Source organism: Panthera onca, chromosome D2, assembly GCF_046562875.1.
Source record: "Panthera onca isolate mPanOnc1 chromosome D2, mPanOnc1 haplotype 2, whole genome shotgun sequence".
Classification (NCBI taxonomy): Eukaryota; Metazoa; Chordata; class Mammalia; order Carnivora; family Felidae; genus Panthera; species Panthera onca.
The window spans coordinates 72,368,718-72,395,858 of NC_138349.1; the positions used below are offsets into that span (position 1 = coordinate 72,368,718).

At 42.6% G+C, this 27,141-nt stretch overlaps 1 protein-coding gene across 5 annotated transcripts in view; it reads left to right on the forward strand.

Moving 5' to 3' along the window:
• The window catches only part of DISC1 (DISC1 scaffold protein), a 359,999-nt gene that overhangs the window by 142,127 nt on the left and 190,731 nt on the right, over positions 1–27,141 (forward strand). For all 5 annotated transcript variants that reach the window (XM_060642825.3, XM_060642818.3, XM_060642819.3 and 2 more), the window contains 2 exons: positions 417–519; positions 13,602–13,790. In XM_060642825.3, coding sequence (XP_060498808.3) covers positions 417–519; positions 13,602–13,790 — 292 coding nt within the window. The remainder of the gene's footprint in view (positions 1–416; positions 520–13,601; positions 13,791–27,141) is intronic.

Genomic DNA, 27,141 nt, shown 5'->3' on the forward strand with positions numbered 1-27,141 from the left:
GGGTGTGAGTGGGCTAAGTCACTTGGGTCAAGAGTATTTCAGGCGGGAGTAACCCTGAGGAGGGAGTGGGCAGAGTGGTGAGGTTATTGTGGTTTGTGGTTGCGCTTTGGTGTGTTAACTCTTGTCATTTTTGCGTTTAGATGTGGTGAAGGTATGGGACCTAATGCTTGAAGTGTGGCCCCGATGCCCACTTTATTTAGTCCTCCCCCCTCCCTTCCTTCCGTCTTCCCTCCTCCCTTCTTTCCTCTTTTACTTCTTTCTGTTTACGTTGCTTGCTTTTAAAGAACTCTCCTTCAGTCACTCTATACCACCCCTCCTAATTACTTGCAGACGCAGAAGCCTCTGGCCGGCTGCTCCATTGCTTTCTGAGTTTTACCTGAGTAAACGATGGTTCATGGCCATTTCTCTCCTTCTAGGTGTGTATGAGCGAGAGAATCTGCAGCACTCTCAGGAAGAGAGTAAATGATATTGAAATCCAACTGCCGGCGCTGCTTGAAGCCAAAATGCTAGCCGTATCAGGTAACTGAACTCGGTGCAGACACTGAAGCAGCTGGACGGAGTAGTGACGGCTGCCACCACACCCGGGCTCCGTCCTCGAGCAACCTCCTCCCCATAACCCATATCAGACTTGGACATTTCAGAGCTTTTGTGGGAAGTTTCACTAAAACTCATGGAGTAAATGGGCACCACGCCCATCTTGTAAAGGGATGGGTAAGACTCTTAAAACTGCATATACACAGGGGCACCGGGGTGGCTCAGTCGGTTAAGCATCCGACCTTGATTTCGGCTCAGGTCATGATCTCACGGGTTCATGAGTTCGAGCCCCACACGGGGCTCTGTGCTGACAGTGTGGACAGAACCTGCTTGGGATTCTCTCTCTCCCCCCTCTCTCTGCCCCTCCCCCACTCATGCTGTCTCTTTTTCTCTCAAAATAAATAAACTTAAAAAAATAAAACTACATAGGCACATATAATAAAAGATAAGTTATCAGTGTAGGTACCATGTTTTGGACTCCCCAGTTTCTGTTTCTTTATGAGTTGAGAGACTAGAGTTAATCCTCATGCCATATAATTCTAGCAGATGTTTGTACAGCATTATGTAGCTGCAGAGGCTCCATGAAGCTTGTTGGATGTGGTCAGCCCCTTCCTATAGGAAGAGAAAACGATGACATGAGACAAGGTGATGTAATCATTCAACATACTAGTCAGAGATATTAGATTTCTGGAGGATTCTCAGTGGATCATAATCCCTCCTTAATCTGGTGGTTATTAGGAATATATTTTCCCATTAATTAGTAGGTCAAAAACACAAGTCTCTGAAAATAGTATCTTACCCTGTCATTTGAAGAATGCTTTTAAATGTTCCTCTATATATTTTTTAAGTTTATTTATTTATTTTGACAGAGACAGAGATAGCATGAGTGGGGGAGGGACAGAGAGAGAGGGAGACAGGGAATCCCACTCAGGCTCCATGCTGTCAGCTCAGAGCCTGACTTGGGGCTCACACTCATGAAACTGTGAGATCATGACCTGAGCTGAAACCAAGAGTCAGACCCGTAACTGACTGAGCCACCCAGGTACCCCTCCTGTGTGCTGTTATTTTATTCTATGTTCACAACAGCTGTATGAGGTAGGTGGGAGAGATACTGAGGTCCCAGTGAACAGATCAGGAGGTTGAGGGTATATCTGTTGGTTAAGTTCACTCAGTCAGCTCAGTGGTGGCAGAGCAGGGACTCAAGTCCAGGTGTGACAAATGGAGGGTTTTTTTTTTTTATTAATTTTTTTATGTTTACTTACTTTTGAGAGAGAGAGACAGAGACAGAGCATGAGCAGGGGAGGGGTAGAGAGAGAGGGAGACAGAATCTGAAGCAGGCTCCAGGCTCTGAGCTGTCAGCGCAGAGCCTGACGCGGGGCTTGAACTCATGAAACGCAAGATCATGACCTGAGCTGAAGTCAGATGCTTAACTGACAGAGCCACCCAGGTGCCCCGACAAATGGAGTTTTAATCTAGTTATGTAATGGCATCCTTCAAGTATTCTCTGAGTTTTATAGGTTGAGTGAGCCTCCAGCTCAGCAGATTCAGAAGAATCATAAAAATTTAACGAAAAGGTATAATAATTACATGTATGGGTTTTAAATGGCATTTTAAGAAGGAATACAATAATTGGCATCTTCTGGTATTCAGATCATTAAACAACTAATGTTGGCAGTTAACGAGCAATTTGGTTCCCGATGCAGTCAGGCGTATTATTTACAACCAGCGCAACATCAAAATGTGAATGTGGGGCTTGGCTCTTAACAGCTTCACATGCCATTTACTTGGAATTATGGCCCCATTTGCTAAGAGAAAAAAAAGAAGATTGAACACAATCTTGCTTCTGAGTTAGTGTTTTTGCCTTTCTTAATCCATATATCTTCCTGAGGAATACAGGTGGATGTGTCTCTATTAAGCCCAAGGGAGGAGATGTATCATTCAGGCGGCAGAGATATCCCTCTTTCAAATGTGAGTAATCTCTTTTTAGAATCCCGAGGAAAATTCTTGAGATGGTATATTGCATATGGGGCCTGGGTTTTGTGCTTAGTTCTTTGATCAGCTGAGAAAATCGGTGAGGCCTGATCGGAGACTTAGCTGGGATGGGAGCTTACCTTCTTACCTCTCTGTTTCCGGATGACAGTGCAGGCCCTTGGCGAACAGGCTTTCCAGCCAATGGGGTCTCCTCACCGGCCGTGCCAGGGCCAGGGTGGTCATCATTCTTTTGCGTCTTCTGCACACAATGTGGTTTCTGTTTCCTTTCGAGCTATACTCCACAGCGGGGGTGGGGGTGGGGGAACCTGAGCAGGGAAAAGGCACTTCCCTCAGGATCCTGACAGGACACTTCCAGTCCATTCAGAATGGCAAATCCTCACTCCTTTAGACAAAAGCCATGACGTACCTCTCCAAGAGAAGCCTTCCTCCATTTTGGGCCATCTGTGAGAACGCTGAGGGGCAAAGCCCTTGGGATTCTTGGACGCACTCTTGAATGAAGAGGGTCTTGGGAGTGTGTTTAAGATTACCAGGGGGCCTTGTGTCTGTCTGAAAGTTTCTATGATTCACCATGTTAGATCTCCCACCCTTGATTTGATCTATAGACTGAGACCTTCTCTTCCTTCGAGAATCATTTGCTATCTCCAGAGACTAGGAATAAGAAAGTAGTTTTATTTTCAGATTCAGCAAATCCTAGCACCTTCATATTGAACGATGTATTCTTTAACTCGCTTCTCGTTTCTTGCACTGTATCCTAGGCAGTGACAGGAAGCCAGTGGGCACGTCTGCATTCTGCCTGGAGTCTCCTTGGCCATATGACTAAATTTATTAGGCAGTTTTTCTTTATATTTATTTATTTATTAATTTTAATTTTTTTTAAACGTTTATTCATTTTTGAGAGACAGAGAAAGACAGAGCATGAGCGGGGAAGGGGCAGAGAGAGGGAGACACAGAATCCAAAGCAGGCTCCAGACCCTGCGCTGTCAGCACAGAGCCTGACACAGGGCTCAATCCCACGAACTGTGAGATCATGACCTGAGCCAAAGTCGGATGCTTAACCGATTGAGCCACCCAGGCACCCCATTATTTATTTATTTTTATTTAGACAGAGTGTGTGTGTGCAAGAGGGGGGCGAGGGGCAGGGAGAAAAGGAGAGAGAGAATCCCAAGCAGGCTCTGTGCTGCCAATGCAAGCCTGCCTTGGGGCTTGATCTCACAAACCATGAGATCATGACCTGAGTCGAAATCAAGAGTCAGACGCCTAACCCACTGAGGCTCCCAGGCACCCCAGGAAGTTTTTCTATACTCCTTCAGTTGGTAATGTTACCAAACTTTCCATCACTACGTGGCAAGGATCCCCTTTCTTCCAGCTTCCAATTATATTTTTCTTGCTTCCGTTTTAGCCTGCACCGAGGCCTGTCGAGGCTTCTGCCTGCCACCTGGTGCAAGCATCAGGGCCTCAGATTTTAGGGTCTGTTCCAGCAGCGTTCAGATACCAAACTCTGTTCTCTGTTCTCAATTATCAATTGTTGTGTAATAAATCAACCTCAGGATTTAGTGACTTAAAGCATCACTGACCTTTCATTTTGCCCAGGAATCTGCAATTTGGGTAGGCCTTGGCAAGGACAGCTAGAGTGACTCAACTGGGGCTGGAGAATCCACTTTCAGACAAGGGAGCCAAAACAGATGAACATATGGGAAGGAAAAAAAAGAGAGGGAAACAAACCACAAGAGACTGTTAGTGATAGAGAACAAACTGGGGATTGACAAAGGGAGGTGGGTGGGGGACGGGTACTAAGGAAGGCACTTGTGATGAGCACTGGGTGTTGTATGTAGTGATGAACCACTTGAAACCAGTGTTGAACTGTAAACTAACTGGAATTTGAAAATTTTTTAAAATGTTTATTTATTTTTGAAAGAGAGACAGAATGTAAGTGGGGAGAGGCAGAGAGAGAGAGGGAGAATATGAAGCAGGCTCCAGGCTTCGAGCTGTCAGTACAGAGCCCGATGCGGGGTTCGAACCCATGAGCTGTGAGATCATGACCTGAGCCAAAGTCAGATGCTTAACTGACTGAGCCACCCAGGTGCCCCTTAACGAACTGGAATTTAAATAAAAATTTGAACTAAAAAAAAGGGTGGGGGGGGGGGGAGTAGCCCAGCCTGGACAAGGGCTTCTTAACCTCTTTGTGACCCTCACTGAAAACTGTCCTCTGCCCCACAGATTGATTGCTTTGGCCCCTTGCTAGGCTGCTGCTGCTTGGGAGGCAAGGTGAGGGGATGGCCCTCACCTTGTGTGGTGGGTACGGCTGATCTGGGCTCTGTGGTTAAGATGTCAACATCAGAAGTTCGGGCCTATCTCCTTTAATACCACGCTGGACCCCTGCCCGGCTGCTGGCTTCTAGGGATGAGCCCTGTGCCTTAACTCAGTCCAGTCCCACCCTCTGCACGCATGCCTCCCTTCTTGTAGCTGTGGCCTCCTCAATGCTCCTTCAATTCCCAGGACTTTTCAGGCCCAGACACAGAAGGTATTTAAGTAGTGTGGTACTCATGTGTAAGTCTCAGCAGCAAGCATCCTTCCTGCATGTTGGCCTCTGGGTCTGCACCACTGCTGGGACCCAGTCCTTGGATGGGTCCCCAGGTCCTGTAACTGGGCTCTGTCTCTATCTGTGCTCTGTAACCTGATTAGCATCCCAGTCTTCCTCTGGCACGGGGCCTGCCATGCTGTGACCATTTCCCCTCCGCTAGGATCAAAGCCTGGCTCTCTGATGCCCCCCTTCTGATACTGCTCTGATGTTGACATTTTGTGCGAGTTTCTGGCTCCAGCCTTTCTCTCCTTGCATCATCCACTGTTATTGATGGCGTCCATCTGTTGAGTCACTCTCCTCTGTTTTTCTTGGGCTTTGCCTCATGCCTGGCCCTTGGGAGACAGTCGGTGAGACTAATTATGTTAAGAAAAAATGGACCTCATTTGTTGATTGCTGATCCTCAGAATCTGTCATTTTCACACCTCCCTTGGGTCTTCCCTCAGTTTGTGGTATGTTTTCTTTCCCACCTGCCTCCCGTTATTTGTTTCCAAGGAACAAATAGTTCAGATAATCATTTATTCTTAAGTAGCATGTCAAGATGTCTATGGTACTCCAAGCCAGTTTTTTTAGGCGATGGTTCTATCCAATTCAACTTTTCCTTTACAGAGAATAAAAATTAGCTGCACTAATGGTGTCTAAATGGAAGGCTATCTAGATATCAACTAGATTTTCCAGATAAGCGTAAAATATTTCGCTGTCTCTAAAAAAATTAGATCAGTGACTGGAGGGGATGATAGGCCCAGCAGAGATTTTTCAAAGATGGTATCTATCCAGTGTGGAAATAAACAAGACTCACCGAATGAGAAGCGAAAGCTCTTTCAGCGGTTACTACAACAAGGGAGTCGGCCACCATCACCTGTGTTTTGGTAGAGACTCAAAGGCAGGCGGAGGAGTGGGAAAGCTTTGTAGTGGGGAAAAGGGAAGGCTTCAGGTGTGCTCTGACTGGAGGCTGGGGATACTGGAGGCAGGCTACTTACAGCAGGCGTGTGATTGGTTAGGGGGCATGTTTGGCTCTCTCTGGCTAGTCCTAAGTTGGAGGCAGGGACAAAAATTAGGAAAGCTGTCAGTTATTAATACAATCCTGCCATCTTGGACCAATTGTTACAGAAGTGACTTTTTTGTTTCCTGGATTGTTACTAGAAACAGCAACCTGGCTTCCTACAAGCCTGCCTTATAGCAGCCTGGGTCCTGGACTGGTTGTTGTAGATATGGGGGTTCGTTTCCTGGACAGGTTCTGCAGGCTGTGGGTCAGAGTGCTCTTTCTAGAAATGATCTGGCCATTATCTGTTTGTATATTCAGCCTCTCACCAGGTACTACGCTTTCTCAAGCTGTTACAATCATGTGTACTTGAGCTTGGCATTCCCCAAAAGATATGGCGTTGTGCCAGAAAAAAGATGCAGGACTCTATTACTTTTGGAGTTTGATGATTTTCAGCACTGGCTTTCTTTCTTTCTTTTTTTCCAGTAAAGAAGGATAGGTGAAATTTGAGTACATAAACATGAATAATTTTAGGAGGATCGTTACAGATGGAAATGTCTGTGGGCCTATGCAAGTGCTGTGTGTGTGTGTGTGTGTGTGTGTGTGTGTGGCTTCCCCCTAAAGTCACGTGAGGCCTAGAGACTGGGTGACACAGCCTACAGGATTCATTCTCCAGCTGCCTTTGTACTCCCTCCCTTTATGGATGATTTGTGGCCACATTTTCACGTTTTGACCAAGTGACTTACTGAGCTGTATTAGCAACCAGTGTGACCTTGGAAGAACCCAGTTCAAATTCAGTAACCTCCTGTGGAATCTTAGAACTCCAAAACTTTGTGACCTTGGGAAGGTCACTCTCTGGGTCTTAGTTTCTTCAACTGGAAATCAGGGACAGTCATTATAAGGTCCCCATCCTGGCTTGTTGAGAAGGCTAAATGAGACTATTCCTATAACAAGATTCCTGTAATCTATAAAATCAGACTCTCAAAAAATGACCTAAAAAAAAAAAACCCAGAGATACTGTGAAGTAGAAGAGGGAGATATTTAAGTTTAGGATACAGCATAAAATTAGAAGGAACAGAGTAGGTAAAATCAGTTTTGGCTTTGGCATTAACCTGGGTTTTGTTTTTTTTTTAATTTTAAATATTTATTTATTTATGTTGAGAGAGAGAGAAGAGGGGCAGAGAGAGAGAGGGAGATAGAGAATCCCAAGCAGGCTCTGCTCTGTCATTGCAGAGCCCGATGAGGGGCTTGATCTCACGAAACTGAAATCATGACCTGAGCCAAAATCAAGAGTCAGACTCTTAACTGACTGAGCCACCCAGGTGCCCCTCACCTGGAGGTTTTTAATTATGGCATTTGTAGAAGAAAAGACTTTGACAGGTTCTCTAAAAAATCTCTGTGAAGGCCCAAGTACTGTTCTCTTGCTGAAGAGCAGCCTGGTGTATGTGTGGGATGATGGCAAAGGCAGGACATGCACAAATCCTCCTGTGGCATTTAGGAAAGGGCCCATTAGAGTCACAGAGATTGGGGTCATGGGGTCACTGATGGGACTCCCTTCAGGGATCAGCGTTTACTTTTCTGTATTTTCATCACAGAGCTCTTGGCCAGTTTCAGTAATGAAGGAGGGCTAAATCAAGCAGGATTTACCTCATGGGCTTGGATCTGAGACCAAAATGCTTATAAAATATTCACCGGGGGCAGTGTAGCATTTTCTCATGGCTTCAGTTGCGATATTAACTGTCTCTCTGGGAATTCACACTCTTTCTGCATATATAAAATTTACATGTCTGTCACTATGCATTTTCCCTCAGGATCAAGGAAGGGACCCAGGTTTTAATTAATGATCTCTTTCATGTTTTATTAAGGCGCTCGGTCTCTAGAGCTTTCTGTGAGTTGCAGGGGTATCTGAGGATGTATTTCCTATAAATCCAGCAAAGCTTCTATGCAGGCACTTGCCCTGTGTAGTCTTTTCTGGTTTGTTTTTAGGCGTCTTTTCTCCCTGAACTGTTTGTAAGAGGAGATTACACACTGGGGTATATTTTGCCTGGTGTCTCTGGGGACACAGGTGGTGCCCACTTCACTTTTCATCACCTCTCTTGCTTGAAAATATGCCCCAGCAGAAAGGTTGGGGCTCCCTGAGCCCAGCCATGGAAGGGACATTTGAAAGCATCACCCTGTGCTCGTGGCTGCCCTGTCTAGAGGCAGTCACACCTCTGGGCTGGTCTTCCCAAAACCACCCATGGAACATGGCATGTCCCTTGAGGTTCTTTTTGTTTTTTTTGTTTTTTTTTTAAAGGATGCCTTTTTATTATGATAAGATAAATATACACATAAAATTTGCCCTTTTAACCATTTTTAAGTTACAGTTTAGTGGCATTAGGTGCATTGACATCATTGTGCAAACATCACCACCATCCAGGGCCAGAACTTTTTTCATCTTCCCGAATGGATACTCCGTACTTACAAAACTCGGGGTTCTTTGTGGAAGTCCACAGGGGCTCCATCCCACAGCGGCCCTGACTTGGTCACTGTTTGGGAAAGAAATCACGGGTCCAGGAAATGGTTTAGTTGTGTTGCTATTTCCAGCTCAAAGCTCATGGAAGTCCAGTCTGTGCTCCTTATCCGGACTTTGTTTTTCCTGAACGGGTCAAGCCCATCAGCTTGGCATCTTGGACCCTCTACCATTTGAATCCAGCTTTTTTGTGGGTCTGGTCTCCATCTTGGCCACATGCCTCATACCACCCTCTGAAGGCAAGCCCTTTCCTCTCTAACCACGTTTCCGTTTTTTCTTTTGGAAACCTTAACATTCTTTCCTCATGAAATCTGCCTCTGTTTCACCTTCTGGAACAGCCTTTTTTCTCTGAACTCTCCTAGTGCATATTTGTCCACTTCCTAGAATACGGCTTCTCTTCTTTATTTACTGGTACTTCCCGGAGAGCGGGTGGTGCCTTGTCTCCTGCATTTGCCCGCTATAGGGGCAGCCAATAAATAGCATCTCAAAAGATATTTATCCAGTCATGGAATTGGGCACTATGGATTACAGTGACAGAAATGTTTGTGCTAGGTGTCCAGAATGCCTTTATTTATTTTTTTATGTTTATTTATTTTTGAGACAGAGAGAGACAGAGACAGAGACAGAGCATGAGTGGGTGAGGGGCAGAGAGAGACACACACAGAATCAGAAGCAGGCTCCAGGCTCTGAGCTGTCAGCACAGAGCCTGACGTGGGGCTCGAACCCATGGACCGGAGATCATGACCTGAGCCAAAGTCGGACGCTCAACCACCCGAGTCACCCAGGTGTCCCTCAGAATGCCTTTAAAGTGGGACAATATTTTGTCACATTTCTCCCATTTATATCGGGTTGAAATCTGCCTATTAATAATAAAGAAGTAAACAGCATAGTTTATAGTACCGAAGAAGGGTTCTGGAGCTATGTTTGAGTTGGAAACCTGCCCTCCATTTGATTGCTAGGTAACCTCAGCAAGATATTTTTTTTCATTCGACTTCAGCTTTCCTGATTGTTAAGCAGAGACAACAACTTGTATTTCAGTGAACATAAAATGCACTGTTATTTTATACACTACTAAGAAAGAAAAATCGCTGTCAACTAAACAATGATTTGCTTTCTATAGCTTCGAATTTTTATTTTATACATATTAAAATAGTTCTTCTCGATGTATTTAGGCTTTTGAAAAGTCACGTATCACTCTTCCAAGAGGAAAATTAATCACTTAAGGTGTTCCTAAAATGTCTTCATGTTCAGAGTCTGAGTGTTCTGAACCACATTTCAATTCCAAGTGGTCGGAGCTCAGGTTATTTCACACGTTCTCATCCTCTGCAGCAGTGAAACTATTGGTGATGGAAGTCTTTATCCTCTAAGAATAAACTACCGTTTCTATGGGGTTCTATAGGTTTCTGCCAAGCTGCAACACCATTCTTGAAGTTTTAAGTGTCGGTGCTTTCCTGATCTTACAGATCCATTACAATAAATGGCAACAGCCAGGTCCCAAATGATCCTTAAATGGTTTGTACTTTGAGACACCAGGGGATTGCAGATGGTCCTCTAGGCCACCAAGAAAGACAGTCACCCAGTAACAGCTTCATCCAGACTACCTCCTGCCTGATAGCAACTGTAAGAGGCATCACCACTTCAGAGATGTTAACATGTGAAAACCAAAGCGTGCATTTCAGAATAGATAACATAGGACCTAACTTCCTTCATAGGGATGTGGTAAGAGATTGAGGAGAAAAGGCTTGTAGCTTTTATTGTGGGAGCATCACGGAGCCCTCTGGTAGCAATAACTATTATTTACAGAGGGCTCGTTAATGGGATATGCTTCTTAATTGATAGTGTAAGTTTCATGTTAAAATTTTCCCTAATATATTTTTCCTTTTTTGTTGAGGTATGATTTATATTCAGTGAAATGCACAGATCTTCAGTGCCCCATTATAGGAATTTTGACACCTGTTATCTGCAGCCCTATGCAGATATTTTTATCACTCCAGAAAAGCCACCTTTGTGTTCCTTCCCCAGACAGCCTCTGTTTTGATACCTTTCACCATGGATCAGCTTTGCCTGTGCTAGAACTTAATGGAATCATGTGATATGCAGTCTTTTGCGCCTTTTTTCTTTCTTTCTTTCTTTCTTTCTTTCTTTCTTTCTTTCTCTTTCTTCTTTTTTGAGAGATTCCTACATCACCGTGTGTATGAGGCCCTGTGCCTTTTTGTGGTGGAGTTGTCTTCCGTTGTGTAGATGTGCCTCTGCGTCTGCTTTTCTCCCCTCGATGGGCATTTAGTTTGTTTCATTTGGGCTACCACAGGAGAAGCCACGATGAGCTTTTGAGTGCAACTATTTTTGATTACACGTTTTCGTTTCTCCTGGGTAAATACCTGGAAGTAGAATGTTTGGGTCCAGGGGTAGGTGTGTGTTTAACTTTATGAGACATGGACAGAAGTCTCCACAAGGTGGTTGTGCCATTGACCCTCCCATTATGCACAGGAGTCCATAACCTTGGGCTTTGGTGTCATTCACTTGAGCCATTGGAATGGTTTTGCAGTGGCATGAATTTGTATTTTTCTGGTGACTAAGAGACACCGACATGTTGTCATAGGATCACCAGCCCTTTGCATATCTCACCCTGTAAAGTCAGTTGCCTGTTTTTCCATGGGGCCATTTGTGTTTTAATTACTGAGTTGTAGGATTCCACTCCTTCGTCAGATAGACGTATTGCAAATATATTCTCCCCGTCTGTGGCTTGCCTATTCATTTTCTTAATGGTATTTTTTATGAGTAAAGGTTTTATCATTGTGATGAAGTCCACTTATCTATTTTTTTTATAGGTAGTGTTTTCTGGGTCCTAACCAAAGTTTTGCTTATTCCAAGGTCAGAAAGGTATTCTGTATTTTCTTCTAGAAGCTTTATAGTTTTTGCTGCTACAGGTAGCTCTGTGATCTGTCTCTAATGAAATTTTGTGTGTGATTTGAACTATGGATCAAGGTTCATATTTCTCCATCTCGCTAGCTAGTTGTTCTATTGCTATTTGTTGACAATACAGTTGACCCTTGAACGAGGTGGAGGTTAGGGGTGCCGGCCCCCCACGCAGTCAGAGTATAACTTTTGACCCCCCAAAAATGTAACTGCTGGTAGCCTACTGTTGACCGGAAGAAGCCTTACCAATAAACATAAACAGTTGATTAACACATATTTTTTATGCAATAGGTATTACATACTGTATTCTTATAATCAAGTAAACTAAAGAAAATGTTATGTAAAAAAATTTTTTGGGGGGCGCCTGGGTGGCTCGGTTGGTTAAGCGTCCGACTTCGGCTCAGGTCACGATCTCGCGGTCCGTGAGTTCGAGCCCCGCGTCGGGCTCTGTGCTGACAGCTCGGAGCCTGGAGCCTGTTTCAGATTCTGTGTCTCCCTCTCTCTCTGCCCCTCCCCTGTTCATGCTCTGTCTCTCTCTGTCTCAAAAATAAATAAACATTAAAAAAAAAAATTAAAAAAAAAATTTTTTTAATGTTCATTTATTTTTGAGAGAGGGACAGAACATGAGCAGGGGAGGGGCAGAGAGAGAGAGGGAGACACAGAATCTGAAACAGTTTCCAGGCTCTGAGCTGTCAGCACAGAGCCTGATGCGGGGCTCAAACCCACAAGCTGCAAGATCATGACTTGAGCCACCCAGGTGCCCCGAGAAAAGAAAATGTTAAATGTTATTAAGAAAATCACAGGAAAGAGAAAATATATTTGCAGTACTCTACTGTATTTATAAAAAAAATCCATGTGTACATGGATCTACATGTTTTAAACCTGTGTTGTTCAGGGGTCCATTGTACTGTTTTTTCCTCATTGACTTACTCTGGCGCTTTGTTGAAAGTCAGTTGACTGTGTGAGGTCTACTTATGGACTATTCTATTCCATTGATCTGTTTGTCTATCTATTTATCTATATGCCAATGTCATACGGTCGTGAGCTGTAGCTTCAGCATTATTTTGAAATCAAGTAATATATCTCCTCTTCGTTCTACTTCAAGGATTTTTTTTGGCTGATCCGGGCCTTTGCATTTTCCTTTATGTTTTAGAATAAGCTTGTCACTTTCTACAAAAGACCGTTATGAGATTTTGACTGGAATTGTATCGAATGAATAGATGAATTTAAGGAAAGTAGAAATGTTAAAAATACTCAATTTTCCAATATATGTATATATAGTTTCTATTTTTCTGATTCCTTTAAGTCTTCTTTAATTATTCTTTCAGGAGTTTTAAAAATGGTTTTCTGTGTGGAGGTCTTCCACATGTTTCTTTAAATTTATCCCTAAGTATTTTGAGTGTTAAAATCTTGTAAATGGCATTCTAAAAAAATTCATATACCACTTGCTGTTGATGTTTAGAAATGCAATTGCTTTTGTATATTGCCCTTGTATCCCGCAATCTTGCTAAATTCAGTGTGTGATATATTTTACTTAGTGCTTTACAGAATTTCATGTTTATTCTTGAAGCCACCTGTGATGCAGGTGTTGGTACAATCAGATTTTATAAGAAGTTTGCCCTGAAATTGCACATGCCTCTTTCTTTGCTCAAGGTCATGCAGGTTGGGTGACAGGAGGAATAGGATTTGAATTGAGGTCTAGTCTGACTCCAATGGCTTGTCCCTTTCCATTTCTCTTTGACATTTGGATATTTGAATGGCGTGATAGCATGTGGCTTCCCTGGATTTCAGTCAGACACTTTTGTGTCATTGTGTTTCACAGGGACACGAATTGGTCAATGGAACGTTTACAGCAGACGAAACGAGAATAAGGCGATAAAGAGACTGGGGGTTTTCCTAGCAGAAGGAGGATAGTCAGTGTTTTCCCGGACTCCTCCACGGAAGACCATTCATGCAGTTGGATGTAGTTGCAAAGCTCAGCCCTCTTTCTCGGTACCGTTGGTGCGCATTAGCTGTTGCTGAATCTTCCACGTGTGGGGATGCTGTAAAACTTGTTTTCCCTCCTTCTCTCTTGCAATTTGCTGCAGGAAACCATTTCTGTACAGCCAAGGAGCTCACGGAGGAGATGAGATCACTAACATCCGAGAGGGAAGGGCTGGAGGGACTCCTCGACAAACTGCTGCTGCTGAGCTCCAGGAATGTCCAGAAGCTGGGAAGTGTGAAGGAAGACTACAGCAGACTGAGAAAGGAGCTGGACCAGGGGGAAACTGCCCACGGTAAGTAGTCACTGCCGCCTGGTGAAATATCTACGGTACCAATTGTATTGTGTGGTGGTAGTGTGACCGTCACCGTGAAGGGGGTCCTGGAGCACAGGACACTTTTCCTGGAGGATCTATTTGGCAGGAGCCTTGGCGAATGGGATAGAATTACTTCTCAGCTTTTGTTTTGCTATTAGCAGGCTTTTCTGTCTCCCCCCCCCCCCCCCCCGAATTTGCTAATGGCCTTGTGATTATTTAGAGCAATCCCTCCCTTGGCACAGGTCTTGAGAATTTTCTCTGTTTGACAATTATGTTCCTTTTGTTCCTTGGCTCAGTCTTCTGGCTTGCACAATCAGAGACAAAAGCAGGCTGACTCAGAAAACCGAATAAAGACCATGAAGTGGCTCTTCTATGTGTGAGGTTTTCTGAGAGCTTCTTTCCTCAGGAAGAATGATGTAGAAGAGGCCAGTGCTGCCCTAGCTGAAGTGTCTGCCTGTCAGGGGAGTTACTGTGTTCTTTGCTTGTGTTCTTTTCCTGTTCCGGTTGTTAAGAGCAACTGAGGTCACCTTGAGGTTGGTTCCCTGAGGGATGGTCTCAGAAGATGCTGGTTCAGTCCAAATTGATGAAGTGAAAACTTATTTCTTTAAAAACATGTAAAGAATTTACAGTGGTTCAGTTTCTAATCGGAAGAATGAAATCACGAAAAATAAATTCAGATTTAAAATATGTTAGACGCTAGAACCTGTTTTTTCACTGGTAAAATGAGGAGAATAATATCTAGTTCATAGGCTGATGAAGTCATGCAGATTAAATGAGGCAACTTCTAAAGATTTTGAGGGTGTGTGTGTGTGTGTGTGTGTGTGTGTGTGTGTGTGTATGTGTGTATGTGTGAGACTGCCCTTGCATTTCTTCTAGGGAGTAAAGGTTGCTGGAGGCCAGAGGTCATACATAGTATATCATGGTCCCTAAATAAATGTTGTTCACTAGAAAAATGAAAGACCTATCTACTAATAAATAGCTATATTTACAAAGTAAGAAATAAGAATAGAATGGGGATGTTAGGTAGCCACATTTGAAATATGGCTATTTGAAAATACTCCACAGATGGAAGTAAATGAAGACTTGTGCTTAAGACTGAATAAAGGGGCCTCCTGAGTGGCTCAGTCAGTAGTTAAGCTTCCAACTTTGGCTCAGGTCATGATCTCCTGGTTCATGCCTTTAAGCCCCTCATTGGGCTCAGTTACCGTTACTATTACTGTTACTTGTTACTGTTACTGTTGTGAAGGTGTTCTTTATGTTTTAGGGTTGGATTTTGCTGGATCAGCTATCCTTTTCCCTGTGCTTTAGACTGAAGCTAAATTTTAACCAATCTGAGGTGACCTGGCACTGGGTCAACCAAATTAATAATCTTGGGTCAGTGAGAGTAATGGGAGACAGATAAATAAATAAATCATAAATTCCATAGTAGATTGAAGCTTTTATCCATTGAAATGCAATAAAACTAGGCCAAAGTCCATATTCTGTCTTTTGTTGGCTTTTGAGAGTTAAAATTTAGAGGGAGCTCTAAAAGTAGAGCTTTAAATATAGAGCAAATACAGAGGGCCAGTATGCACATGTGTGTATGTACCATGAGCTGACTTTTTTATCCTTAGATAAAATATTTTAAAATAAGACTATTTAAGAAATGAGCAATATGTAGAATTCTTAAAGCAGATTTTGATTTCTAGCTATAGTTGCACCCGGGAAAAAGTCAATTCGGATACCGATGAGCAACTCCATGATGGTCAGGGACCCAGGCTCTTCTATTCTGTTCATCCAAACCCGGGACGTGTGGTCCAAGATGGCTGACACACACACATGTCCTAGGCCAGCCAGGGGTTCTGTTTCTATAGCAAATGGAGAGTTATGTTTGGTTTCGTGTTTTGTTTCGTTTTGTTTTAATGGAAAGAGAGAGGGAGAGTGAAGCAGGGGAGGGGGAGAGGGGGAGAGGGGGAGAGGGAGAGAGAAAATCTCAAGCAGTCTCCATGCCCAGAGCAGAGCCCGCCCGACATGGGACTGGATTTCATGACCGTGAGATCATGACCTGAGCCCAAATCAAGAGTTGGATGCTTAACCGACGGAGCCACCCAGGCACCCCGAGATTTGCAGTTTTAGGAAACAATTAGTAGTCTGTCTCATACAGAGAACTCTTTTGATGGAAAGTGCTTTGCTGATCACTTACGATATTATTACATCTATGTCTCTGACTAGACTGAGATCAAAGAAAAGCACTGTGATTAGTTTCATTTGTATTGTCTCAGTATCCAGGGTGGTGTCTTTGAAAATAGTAAATGTGCCATAAATTTTGGTCATTTACACGGGCCAGATGTTAAAATGAAACATACCTTTATTTCTTTTATTCCTTTACTCCTTTACTTTGAATTACAGACCCAGACCTTGGGTCTTCTTTTTTTTTTTTTTTTTTTTTTTAATTCTTAAAATTCATTCTAATTTAGTGAGCACAGAGGTAAGTTTGTCTTTCATGGAAGATGCTTGAGTTGTCTGAGTGGGATTTTCAGATGGGGGTGTCAGCAGACAGAACAAGATGATGAAAAAGTACTGAAATGTGCCAGAGTCCTCAAAGGCAAAGAGAGACAGAAATCATCACTGAATCCATTGACTTCTTCTCAGTGACACATAGTCTCTGTGAAGAGATGCAAAGGCTGTGTGTTTTAACCTCTATCAGCCGTTCTTAAGACTTCGGGAGAACACGTTTGAATTCTGAGCAACTTTACAGTGAAATAGAATGGAAAGCTAAATCTATCTTTCAACCCCTGAATACTTATGGAGATTAGCTATAAACCTTTAATTTTTATGGATTTTAATGTTTTGTTTTTTTTAAGGAGGGCAGGACAAAAAAATCAGTAACTTCTTTAGTTTGCTACACCTGCTTTTCAGAAAAAAGACGACCATGAGATTTATATAACTTTTTCCATCCCTTGTGTATAACTTGGTAATCTGTATTGTACTTTATTAATATTGTTGATTTCACACTATAACTCAGATATAAAGGAAGCAGACGTCAAGGGGAGAGATTTAATCACAGAATAATCAGGGCTAGAATTTTGAATAGGACATCATTAGCATGTTAATGAATTTTCCCATTTTATGCCAGCTGCCTGAATGGAAAAGATGTAGCTCAAAAATCTGGCAGGATCTGTGGCCCACTGAGCTGTCAGGAATTCGTGTAGAGGGTCCGTAAAGTACGTAAAGGAGTTTTCTGTGCAAGTATCAAATGGCAGGATTTCGTTTGTACTGGCAGTGATGGCTGGCTCTGTTCAGCTTTAACTCATTTGCCTTTCAATGAGTAAGCACAAATGGAGGGCGGAGAAGGAGCAGTTTTTTAAGTGTAATAAAGTTGGAGTGGAGTCAATTTTTCAGTTATGGTTTGGGGCTGCCACCGGAGATCCCCCTTATCTGCAGTTTTCGTTTTCCAGGGTTTCAGTTACCCACAGTCGACCCCAGTCAGGACAAAGATGATCCTTCTTCTGACGAATCGTCAAAAGATCAGTAGTAGCCTAACCCTACATCACCACACCTACATCACTCCCCGACTTTATCTTATCACGTCGGCGTTTTATCATTTCACATCATCACAAGAAGGGTGAGTGCAGGATAACAAGATGTTTTGAAAGAAAGAGTGAGACCACATTCACAAAACTTTTATTATAGTATATCATTATAATTGATCTATTTTATTATTAGTTATTGTTGTTCATTACTTACATGCCTAATTTGGTTTTTTTTTTTAATGTTTATTTATTTGTTTTGAGAGAGTGTGCATGCGAACTAGGGAGGGGCAAAGAGAGGAGAAGAGAGAATCCCAAGCTGAAAGCAAGGAGCCTGACACGGGGCTTGATCCCACAAACTGTGAGATCATGACCTGAGCCAAGGCCAAGAGTTGGACGCTCAACTGACTGAGCCACCCAGGCGCCCCTTAATGTACCTAATTCGTAAATTAAAGTTTATCATAGGCATGTATGTATACTAAAAAACATAGTGTACATAGGGTTCAGTACTCTCCATGGTTTCAGGCATCCCCTGGGGGTCTTGGAATGCATCTTCTGTGGATAAGGGAAGACCACTGTACCTACCTTTTGCGTTAGATTAGAAAGGTCCTGTGTCCATGCTGACATGATCCTGCCCTGATTTTTGGACTGCCTCATGATTTTTGACCTTGAAATAGCTGATGAAAGGAAGTGTGACATTCCCTAGTGAGATAACTTGTTCCTTAAACTTTGAAGTCCACAAGTGAAGCTTCTTTTAGAAGTCACCTCACACATAGTAAGAAAAGACTTTCAGTTTAGAGATCCTGTGCTTTACAAGTTCTGCATAAATAGGCAGTAATTCTCTCTCCACGTTTATCCCATGTATTTAGAAGAAACTTTCAAGAGAAAATAGAACGGAAGAATCGAATTTGCATGCCTTTTGGGTGTGTGTCTGTATGGGGAGGAAATGGAGAATTGGAAAATGTACAAATAATGGAAGTATAAACAACACAACAACAAAAAAATAGAATTTGAAAGTTGAGATGGAAGAAAATCCAATGACAAGTGTTAATTATTCTGGTTGAGAATATGAGCTCAACTTCCTCAAAAGCAGCTTAAATCACAAGGTTTTCAGGAATGCGGAGTGGTGTTAAATTCTTAAAGGCTATTTTTTGGAGAGGAAACTGAAAAGTCCTCACGAACAGATTCATAACAAATGCAAAAGCATTCTTCATGTAGCTGTTATCAGCCACTCCTGGAAAAAAACCACAGGGGATGCCTTCAAAGGAAGACCTCACGGATAGATTGAAATATACACATATCTTAGATCTGTGGGTGTGTACATGTTTCTCCACAAAAGTTTTGATCCAGTGTTTCAGCAAATCCTTAAAGGAACCATTCTAAGATCTCCCAAATTTTAAGAAACATGTTAAATTATAATAATTCCATGGGGGTGAATTAGGAAGGGCTCAGGCTAATTATGTTTAAGTATGGAAACTTTCAGTGATCTGACATGATTCAAACATGAGACTTCGAACCTAGAAGAGTGGCCAGAGATCATATTCTGTAAACTCACCAAATGTCACTTCTTCCCTCTGAGCTTTGATGAAGGTCTGCACGGTAGACAACTTTACTCTCTTGAGGGCGGGACAGTGATCAAGCTCTTAATAACGGAGGACCAAGCTGTTTGTCTTGGAATCAGATGTGGGCTGCAGGGTCTGTATGTGGAGGAACTGAGATTGTTATATGGGGAATATTCTATTTGTGTTTGCATTTGTAAATCAGAAATCTTTGTTTGTTTAGGTTTTAAAACATAGAGAATATGAACTTAGGGAGAAAAGCTTCTTTTAAAAAATTTCATCATCTTTTTTTTTTCTGTTTTTTTTTCCACGGGATGAAATTTTACATTTTTAATTGTTTATTGTTGATTAATCTCATTAATAAAATTATTATTTTACCAGGGTCGCTGTTAAATACGTATTTGCATTTTAAATTTCTCTCCATTTTTTTTTTTCCTTATCTACTTCTATCATTGCATCTCTGTTGGTATTCCACTTTTGCCTGTGAATTTCTCTGGTTGAAATTTGCAATGAACTTCTTTCCTCTTTTATCAAAAAATTGTGATAATTCTTTTGGGAGGCCTCTCCACCACAGTGTAAAAAGCCTGTGTTAGGATGTAGGAGGCCTCAGTTTAATCTCGCTTCTGTTGTTGGCTAATCATCTGTGCAACACTTGGCATAGAGAGGCATCACAACATGAGGTTTGATGAATGACTGATTTTTGGCTGATCTCTGCCTCTCAGTTCCTTCACGTGTGCCAGTGTTTTCATCTATCCATGCGTCATCTCAGTAAGCATTTATTGAGCACTTACGTATGCCAGGCACTGTGGTAGGCCGTTGTGGTCCAGAGTGAATCCTACAGTCCCTGAGGCCACTAAAGTCCCCATGTACTCTAGTCCCTTCTGATCTAGCATTCCCATGATCGCATCCATACTTTGTTCATTTTTTCCCTTGCTCTCGACTCTTTCTGATCTTCTCCTATTTCTGTGTAATTTTTTAGAAGTCCTCACTTGTTACTTTCTTTTCCACCTGCGTCCCTGTTTGTTATCTACACTCCCTTCCCGATACTTTGGTCACATATCCCCTGGGTGGGAATGCAGTGATGATTTTAATTGTATTTCACACCCAATTGCAAGAGGCAGTTTTTTGATTTGCTACTTTGTTTGGAGTGGGAACGGGATTCTCTGTAATAGGGTGGGCGCGTGACGCTGAAGCATCTGGTGGATCACTCTTGGCAATAGTGTCTTTCCTCGTCTTTCTCGATTTCATGTGGACTCTGGGCTTTTGATGACATTGGTGTGTGTGCACATGCTCCTACACTCTTGCTCCTACACTCCCTCCTGAAGATGAAGCTCAGAATGGGGAGTAGCTGGAGCGCCACGATTCCTAGAGGAGAGTCCGTTGGCTGCGGTTTGGGTGTGGTGTGGTGTGGTTGAGGGGTGATCTGTTGCATGAGACCTGTCATGTCCTGCAGAGTGCTTCCTGCTTCCTGTCTGGTGTCTTCTGTGCAAACTCTTCCCCCCACTCTCGCTTTTAAATGTCCGCAGGTGGGAGTGGTACCACCCTCGGTTAACTGAACCACTTCAGCATTAGGTTACGATTTGAAAACAGATTGTTATTATGATACTAGAACTTAGTTAGAATTAGTAGGACTCCGTTCTAAGGGATTCATAAAGGGATTCATATTACCTTTTCTATAGATGCTTACAGGTGTAAAATTGAGTTCTCTTAAGATTTCTTCTTCCTTGGCTCTTTGTTGTCTATCTTCAGCATGTATTTATTGGACCCCTTGCTGTGTGCACAGATTAACTATAGCTATTATGGATTTACTGTGTTCTTTCAAAGGAAGGAGTGGTCCCCTGGATGTTGTCAGTTTCTCTTCAGTAATAAATGTGGATTACTTTTCATTTTGTTCTTTAAGCTCTTACTCTGTGCCAGGCACTGAGCCAAGTCTTGACACATATTTAGCTGCCTAATTCTCTGGACAGTGTGTGGCCGGCCTCAGACTAGTCTCCATTTTATAGTTGAAGATGCTGAGACTTAGGGTGGGTCAGAGCCTTGTCCAGAGGCACAGGAACATGAAGGGTAGGGGCCAGGATTTGAATTTTTTGTCTGCAGTTTTATGTTTGTTTGTGTTTGTGTGTGTGTGTACTTGTTTTTTACGTTGGTTTATATTCTTCATGAACTTGATTTCTAACACGAGCTTCTCTATGCATCCCTCAACCTCACTGCTCTACCTAAATGCCACACTCACAGTCATAACTATTAAGAACAAAGTCTAAAAGTCATCTCTTGATAATGTTGAGTGCCCTGAAAAGATTTTTTTCCCCACTTTTGAAATTTCTATGTATGTTCTCTGTATTTCATTCCTGAAATGATGATATCTTATCTGCAACTTCCCCGACACCAGATGGATCATTTCACTTGATAGGAGGTTCTGTAGCTTATCATCGTCATGAAAACAACATATTTTGTATTACAACCAAAGCCTTTGTTGTCGAAGTGTGGCTAAGAGGAACCTGGCATACCACAGCTGATTGGAAAATAAGTTGAACTGTAACAATTTAATTGGATGCATATTTGTTAACTTCAAACCGCTGTTTGATATTTTTTCAAAGACCTGTGGATAGTTATGTTTCCTGTTCTAAACTCCTTAGATGTCAGTGTTTTCCTTTGTGTTCTTATAAGTACGGGCATTAACAAGTAGGTTGGCATACTCTCCAGAGTTTCTGGTACCACAAGCCCAGCTTGTCTACGAATTGACGAATGGGTCATCCTACTGACTACACGGAATTCAACTTGCAGAATGTGATAGTCCTCTTTTTAAGCTTCTTGGAGTGAGTTTCTAAACTTTAAATAAAACATTTAAAATATTCTTCAATTCAGGGCTTTGAGGAACTAAGACTGGTTGTTTTCACTGAGTCCAATTTTGTGAGGTTTCCCAGAATTCAGTGCTGTTGGTGCTGTGACATCTTTTGTGCTGTCACAGTTTTTTTCAGTTATTAATTTTGTACAAAATATCTTGTTTTCCTCGTGGACGTTGCCCTGAGTTAGGGCCTCCTGCCATTTCCCTTGGGTGCTTCCTTTTCTTTGAAACTGCCACATATTTAGCAACCCAAGAGAGACAATACTTGAGAGGCCATTCTTTGTTGTCACTTTGATTTTTCAGGTTTTCTTAGCTCTCGTAAAGGAGAAAAGATGTGCCGATAAATGTTTTCCTTCCCTGTTTTGCTGCACCAATTTTTGCGGCCCTGGGCCCACCACACTTTTGCATTTGGGGGGTAGCCATCCTGTCCCATCCACTTTCCCTCCAGATTTTTACACAACTGGGGAGAGTTGGATCACCATAGGGGTGGGCAATCCTAAACTGATGCACTGCAATTTAATATTTATAGAGTGACAGAAACCATCAAGAGTTGCTTAAAGACATACTGACTTGGCATCATCAAAAATTTATAAACCAGATATGCTTGTATTTTGCACGCTCACATAGTTATAATGTGATGGTATTTTTGTCTTGATGTTATACTTTCCAAAGTCTTGATAACTCATTAGCAACTGGTTGCATACTTTGCTTTTAGATTTAATTACAACCGAGCTTTGTAATTCTCCTTTTATTTACCAAAATGATGTTAAACTTTGGGTTATTTTAGCCTATTTTGAATGTCTCTCTTTTTTTGTGTGTGTTACTGTGCTGCTTTATACTTCATAGATCCCCAAATATTATACTACCTTTCCCTAAGAAAGAACCGAATGCAAATATACTGTGATTTCAGGGTGTGCTTAATGAAAGGAAGCCTGGTCTTGCTCAGACAAGGTGACTGTAGTGTTGAGGCTTCTTTTTAACTCTGTGTGGCCCGGCGTTTGACTTTGGTCCACATGTCCCAGTTGTATTAGCAAGACAGAGCACTACAATTTGGCAAAAGTCTGCCTTTCGCCCAATCCCATTTTTTCCCCCCAGAGACTGAGGAACAGCAGGGGCTGAATACCAAACTCCATGTCTGCCCTGAGAAGGTCACCAAATACTGAAATTCCCTAGTGGTCTGCAGTTTCCTAGGAACACCTCAACCTTTGGAGGCAAAGTCATTTCCTCTATGCATTATACAAGAATCCTCTGAAGTTCAAGCTTATCAGAGTCCTGGGGTTACTCTAGTGGCTTAAATTTTTAAAAAAAATTTATGCCACAAAATAGCATAAATAAAGCACATTTTCAAAGCTGAACAAAAAATGTCCATTATACATACAACTTCTGTAACAGAGCTCCTGGTGTCATTTTTAGTGTCTCCCCCCCCCCCCCACCTCCCAACTGCCACCCCCCCCAGTGCCTAGGGCACATGCAGACTTTTTGCACTGTGTGTCCTCTCCCTGCCCTTAGCCTTACATGGCAATAATGAAAGCGTTACACCACTCAAGCCTCGCACCTGTATGTTGCGATAAATTTGTCATTCCCATTCTGCAGACGTGGACACTGAGGCTCAGTGAGCTCAGGGAGTTGTAGATGGGAAGCAAAGAGCTAGAATGGGACTCAGACCTTCTGGCCCCAGAGCCGTCCTCCTCATCACACACTTACATTTCCCTGTTGTTACATAGCATTCCAGTTTATTATTTGTGATCTCTATAGCATTCCAAGACTCAGTATACCGTGATTTGCTTAACCATCCCTTATTTTGATGTGTTTCATGATCATTTTTATGAGTTCTTTTCTAAAGATAAAGTGCCAGATCGGCGTTACTGGACCAACGAGCATAATCATCCTCATGGTATGTGTTACATGCTGCAAATTGACTTTCAGAAGAATTACACCAGTGTAATCGATGTTCCCATCCTATCCGTTCCCATCCTGGGTGTTATTTCTTAAAGGTTATTAGTGTAACAATAATTAGATAGTATTTAGTTCATGCCTTCTTTTTGCATTTATTTGACCAGCTGCAAGGCTGAACTCACTTCTTTCTGTGCCTTTGTAATTTTTCTTTATAGTTTATTGTCCATGTGTTTGCCTGTTTGGGGGGATGGGGAGGGGAAGGGAACTTGATGATTTCCTCATCTTTATAGAATATGGTTATTCTAATTTTTTTCCCTTTGTGTGTGTGCATGTGTGTGAAATTAAGCCCTTACCATAATTAGTAACAGACCAAGAAAAGACGTTTTTGTAAACAATGATAACAAGCGGAGATGGCAGCTTAGAATAAATTCTGAAACTTCTTAAGGCATCAGGGTGCAAATAACGTAACAAACAGTGGCATAGACAGGTCTTCCCCAGGAAAAGCGTGCTGTCTCCACTCTGTGCATTAATATTCATTGGGCCTGGCCTTTCAAACAAATGTGACATCTTGGGAAGTCCCGCATTTGGGGGCCATAATGAACTGGCTTCACTGTTTACAATAAATCTAGGGAAGGAATTGTTTTTCGTGTGCACATCCACGAAAATGCACCAGCCGAGAGAGGTGTGCGGCTTTCTACCCGCTGCCTACCTCCTTCTGCATGACGCAGCCCGTGTTTAGTGCCTCGCTGTCTTTGGCTTTTTTTTTTTTAATTTTCTCATTTTCTTGAATAGATCCATTAGAAAAATAGCTCCTGCTTGTTGGAATTTTTTCTTCGAAAGCATGCTGTTATTTCATAGACGGAAGGAGGGTGTCTATTTATAATGTGTGTGTGTGTGTGTGTGTGGCCTCTGAAGCAGCAGTTTGAGGGAGAGTGCTAAAGAATATGGTAGGAAAAGGACATCCCTGTCTTGGAAGAATGCCAGAAGGGGTGACCTTTTAAACTGTCACCAGCTTTTCGTAGAGGGCTGTTGGGTTTGCCACGGCTCCCTCTCCTTCTCTCCATAAGGAGCAGTGCTGGGCGCTAAGTCGAAGATCCCTTTCCGTGCGTGATGTAGAATCATCATAAATTACTATGATTCGGGCTTCATGAAGGCACCTTCTTGCCTGTTGCAGCTGTTGGGCATCAGACTTCTCCCACGACTCAGACTGCCGCGTCTTCCCGCGGCTTTCTGCTGCCCCGCCTCGGCTTCCACATGCTTCTCTGGTTTCCTTCCAACACCTCCAGAATGCCCGTATCCACCATGCACCCACTCCCTACATTCCTTCTAAGCTACACCCTGCCAGCTCCCTCGGACCCTCCGAACTGCCCACGATCTCTGTGTGCTCGGAGTGAAGTATATACAGCCTCCCCACCATCTCCCTAGGAGTGGGTCCCTATGACATCTGTGTTGGGATGCCCTCTCACCGCCGAATGCACTGACTCTCCCATATGTACATTCCGTGTCCTCCTTGAGCCCATGTTTAAAGTCAAAGCCCTCTTGTTCTCACCCTGCTTGGATCTTGGCCTAAAACTGTGAAGGTGATGGTTATCCCTCTCTTAATGTTCTGTGATTATTCATTTGGTTTTGCCATGTTTAATGGAATATTTAATAGCATCTATGCAGAAACCTAAAGACTATAAATAAATACCGTCTTTGGTCTTGAAAGGGTTTTATACAATATAAAATTTAGAGCACATTTTTTCTCAGGAGCCCTGACATTAATATTCATCATGAGCCCCAAAGTAGAAGCTATTCTATTTTAGCATAATGAAGTTTACCATATGTTTCAAAGTTACTTGCAATTGTGCTTCTCATAATGACAATTAGAAAGGTCATCTTGTCTTGCCAGGTTCTGTTAGATCTATAAAGCAGCTCATGGCTGTCAGCGTGAGACGTATGAGGACACTTGTGTGCAAATACAAGGGGAAGACATGATTCTTCTTATCCCAAAGTGTAGCTGTTTGCATCTAAGTACCAAACGTGGAACATGCTAGTCTTTGGCTGGACATAGAAATTGAGACTTCCAAAGCAAATTCTCTGTGTTCTCGATGACTAAATTATATGAGGCTTCCCCCCGCCCTCCCTGCCACTTCCATTAAGCACGATGTGATGGGGCCTCTAAAACATTAGAGAAATTTGACATTAAGATACTGGCTTGTTTCTGATCTTTTTTCTGCCTTATTAAAAAAAAATTATTTATCTGCATTAAAGTATGGGAGCAGTATTGTATTTAATTCTCCACATCTGAACTTTGATGACAGAATAGGGAGAAGGTGAGGAGGTGGCCATGAATCAGGGTAATAGGTTTCCTATGGAGCTTATAGAGGGATAAATCTATGTTAGCATTGAAACAGGTGATTCATGGAGGGGAGGGTCTCAGGAGTTGATGCCAGAGGAAAATGGTTCTTATTCTGGTTTGAGAATAGCAAATTAGGTTGCCATAGTTGAAATATTAATATATCTCTATCTATAAATTCCCCTTCACTTCCTTTCTTCCTTCCCTCGCTCTTTCTTCCTTTCTTCCCTCCCTCCTTCTTCCCTTCTTCCCTTCCTTCCCTCCCCCTACCTCCCTTCCTTCCCTCCCTTCTTCCTGTTCTTTCCTCCTAACTCCCTCTCTCTTTTCTTTTTCCTTCCTCCCCTCCTTCCTTCCTCCCTCCCCTCCCCCTCCCCCTCCCATCTCCCTCTCCCTCTCCTTGCCCCTCCCTCCCTTCACTTTCCTTCCCTCCCTTTGTCTCCAAGTTTCTTTGCCTGAATATGACAGGCCAAACTTCTGTATTCAAGTCTTTAGAATTACAAACATTTATCGATAGATAGGAAAGACAGGTAAGGACATGTTGGATTCATTAACACAAGCACATGGTCTCCATTGTTTTAAAATTCCTTACTTGGGAGAATACTGGAGAAGATTCCACAGCCCATGAAACATCTGATTGTTGCCATTTGATACTATTAAATGCCTCAGTGTGAAAAATGAACCTGTTTATTGCACATATATTCAAGAATGCACAGTGCGGAGAGCTGCCCCCTCCAAGCCTTTGGGGTTGAGCTGCACTCTGGTGTCTGTACACCATCTTTCTGGAATGTTTTTTGTGGTCAGATTTGCCAGAGACACAGAATTAGTCCACATCCCCCGAGGTGCTTTCCAGGCTAATGAATTGATTTTAATTATTTTTACTGTTAAAAATGATTGTTAAAAAAAAGTTTTATTCTTTTTTTTCTCTTTTTCGAGAGAGAGAGAGGGAGACAGAGTTCGAGCAGAGGAGGGGTGGAGAGAAAGGGAGACACAGAATCCGAAGCAGGCTCCAGGCTCTGAGCTGTCAGCACAGAGCCTGACGTGGGGCTCGAACTCATGAACTGCGAACTGTGAGATCATGACCTAGGCAGATGTCAGATGCTTGACTGACTGAGCCACCCAAGCATCCCTAAAAATGATCATTCTTAATTGAGAGTGCTAGAAAGGAATAAACAGTTTTAATTGT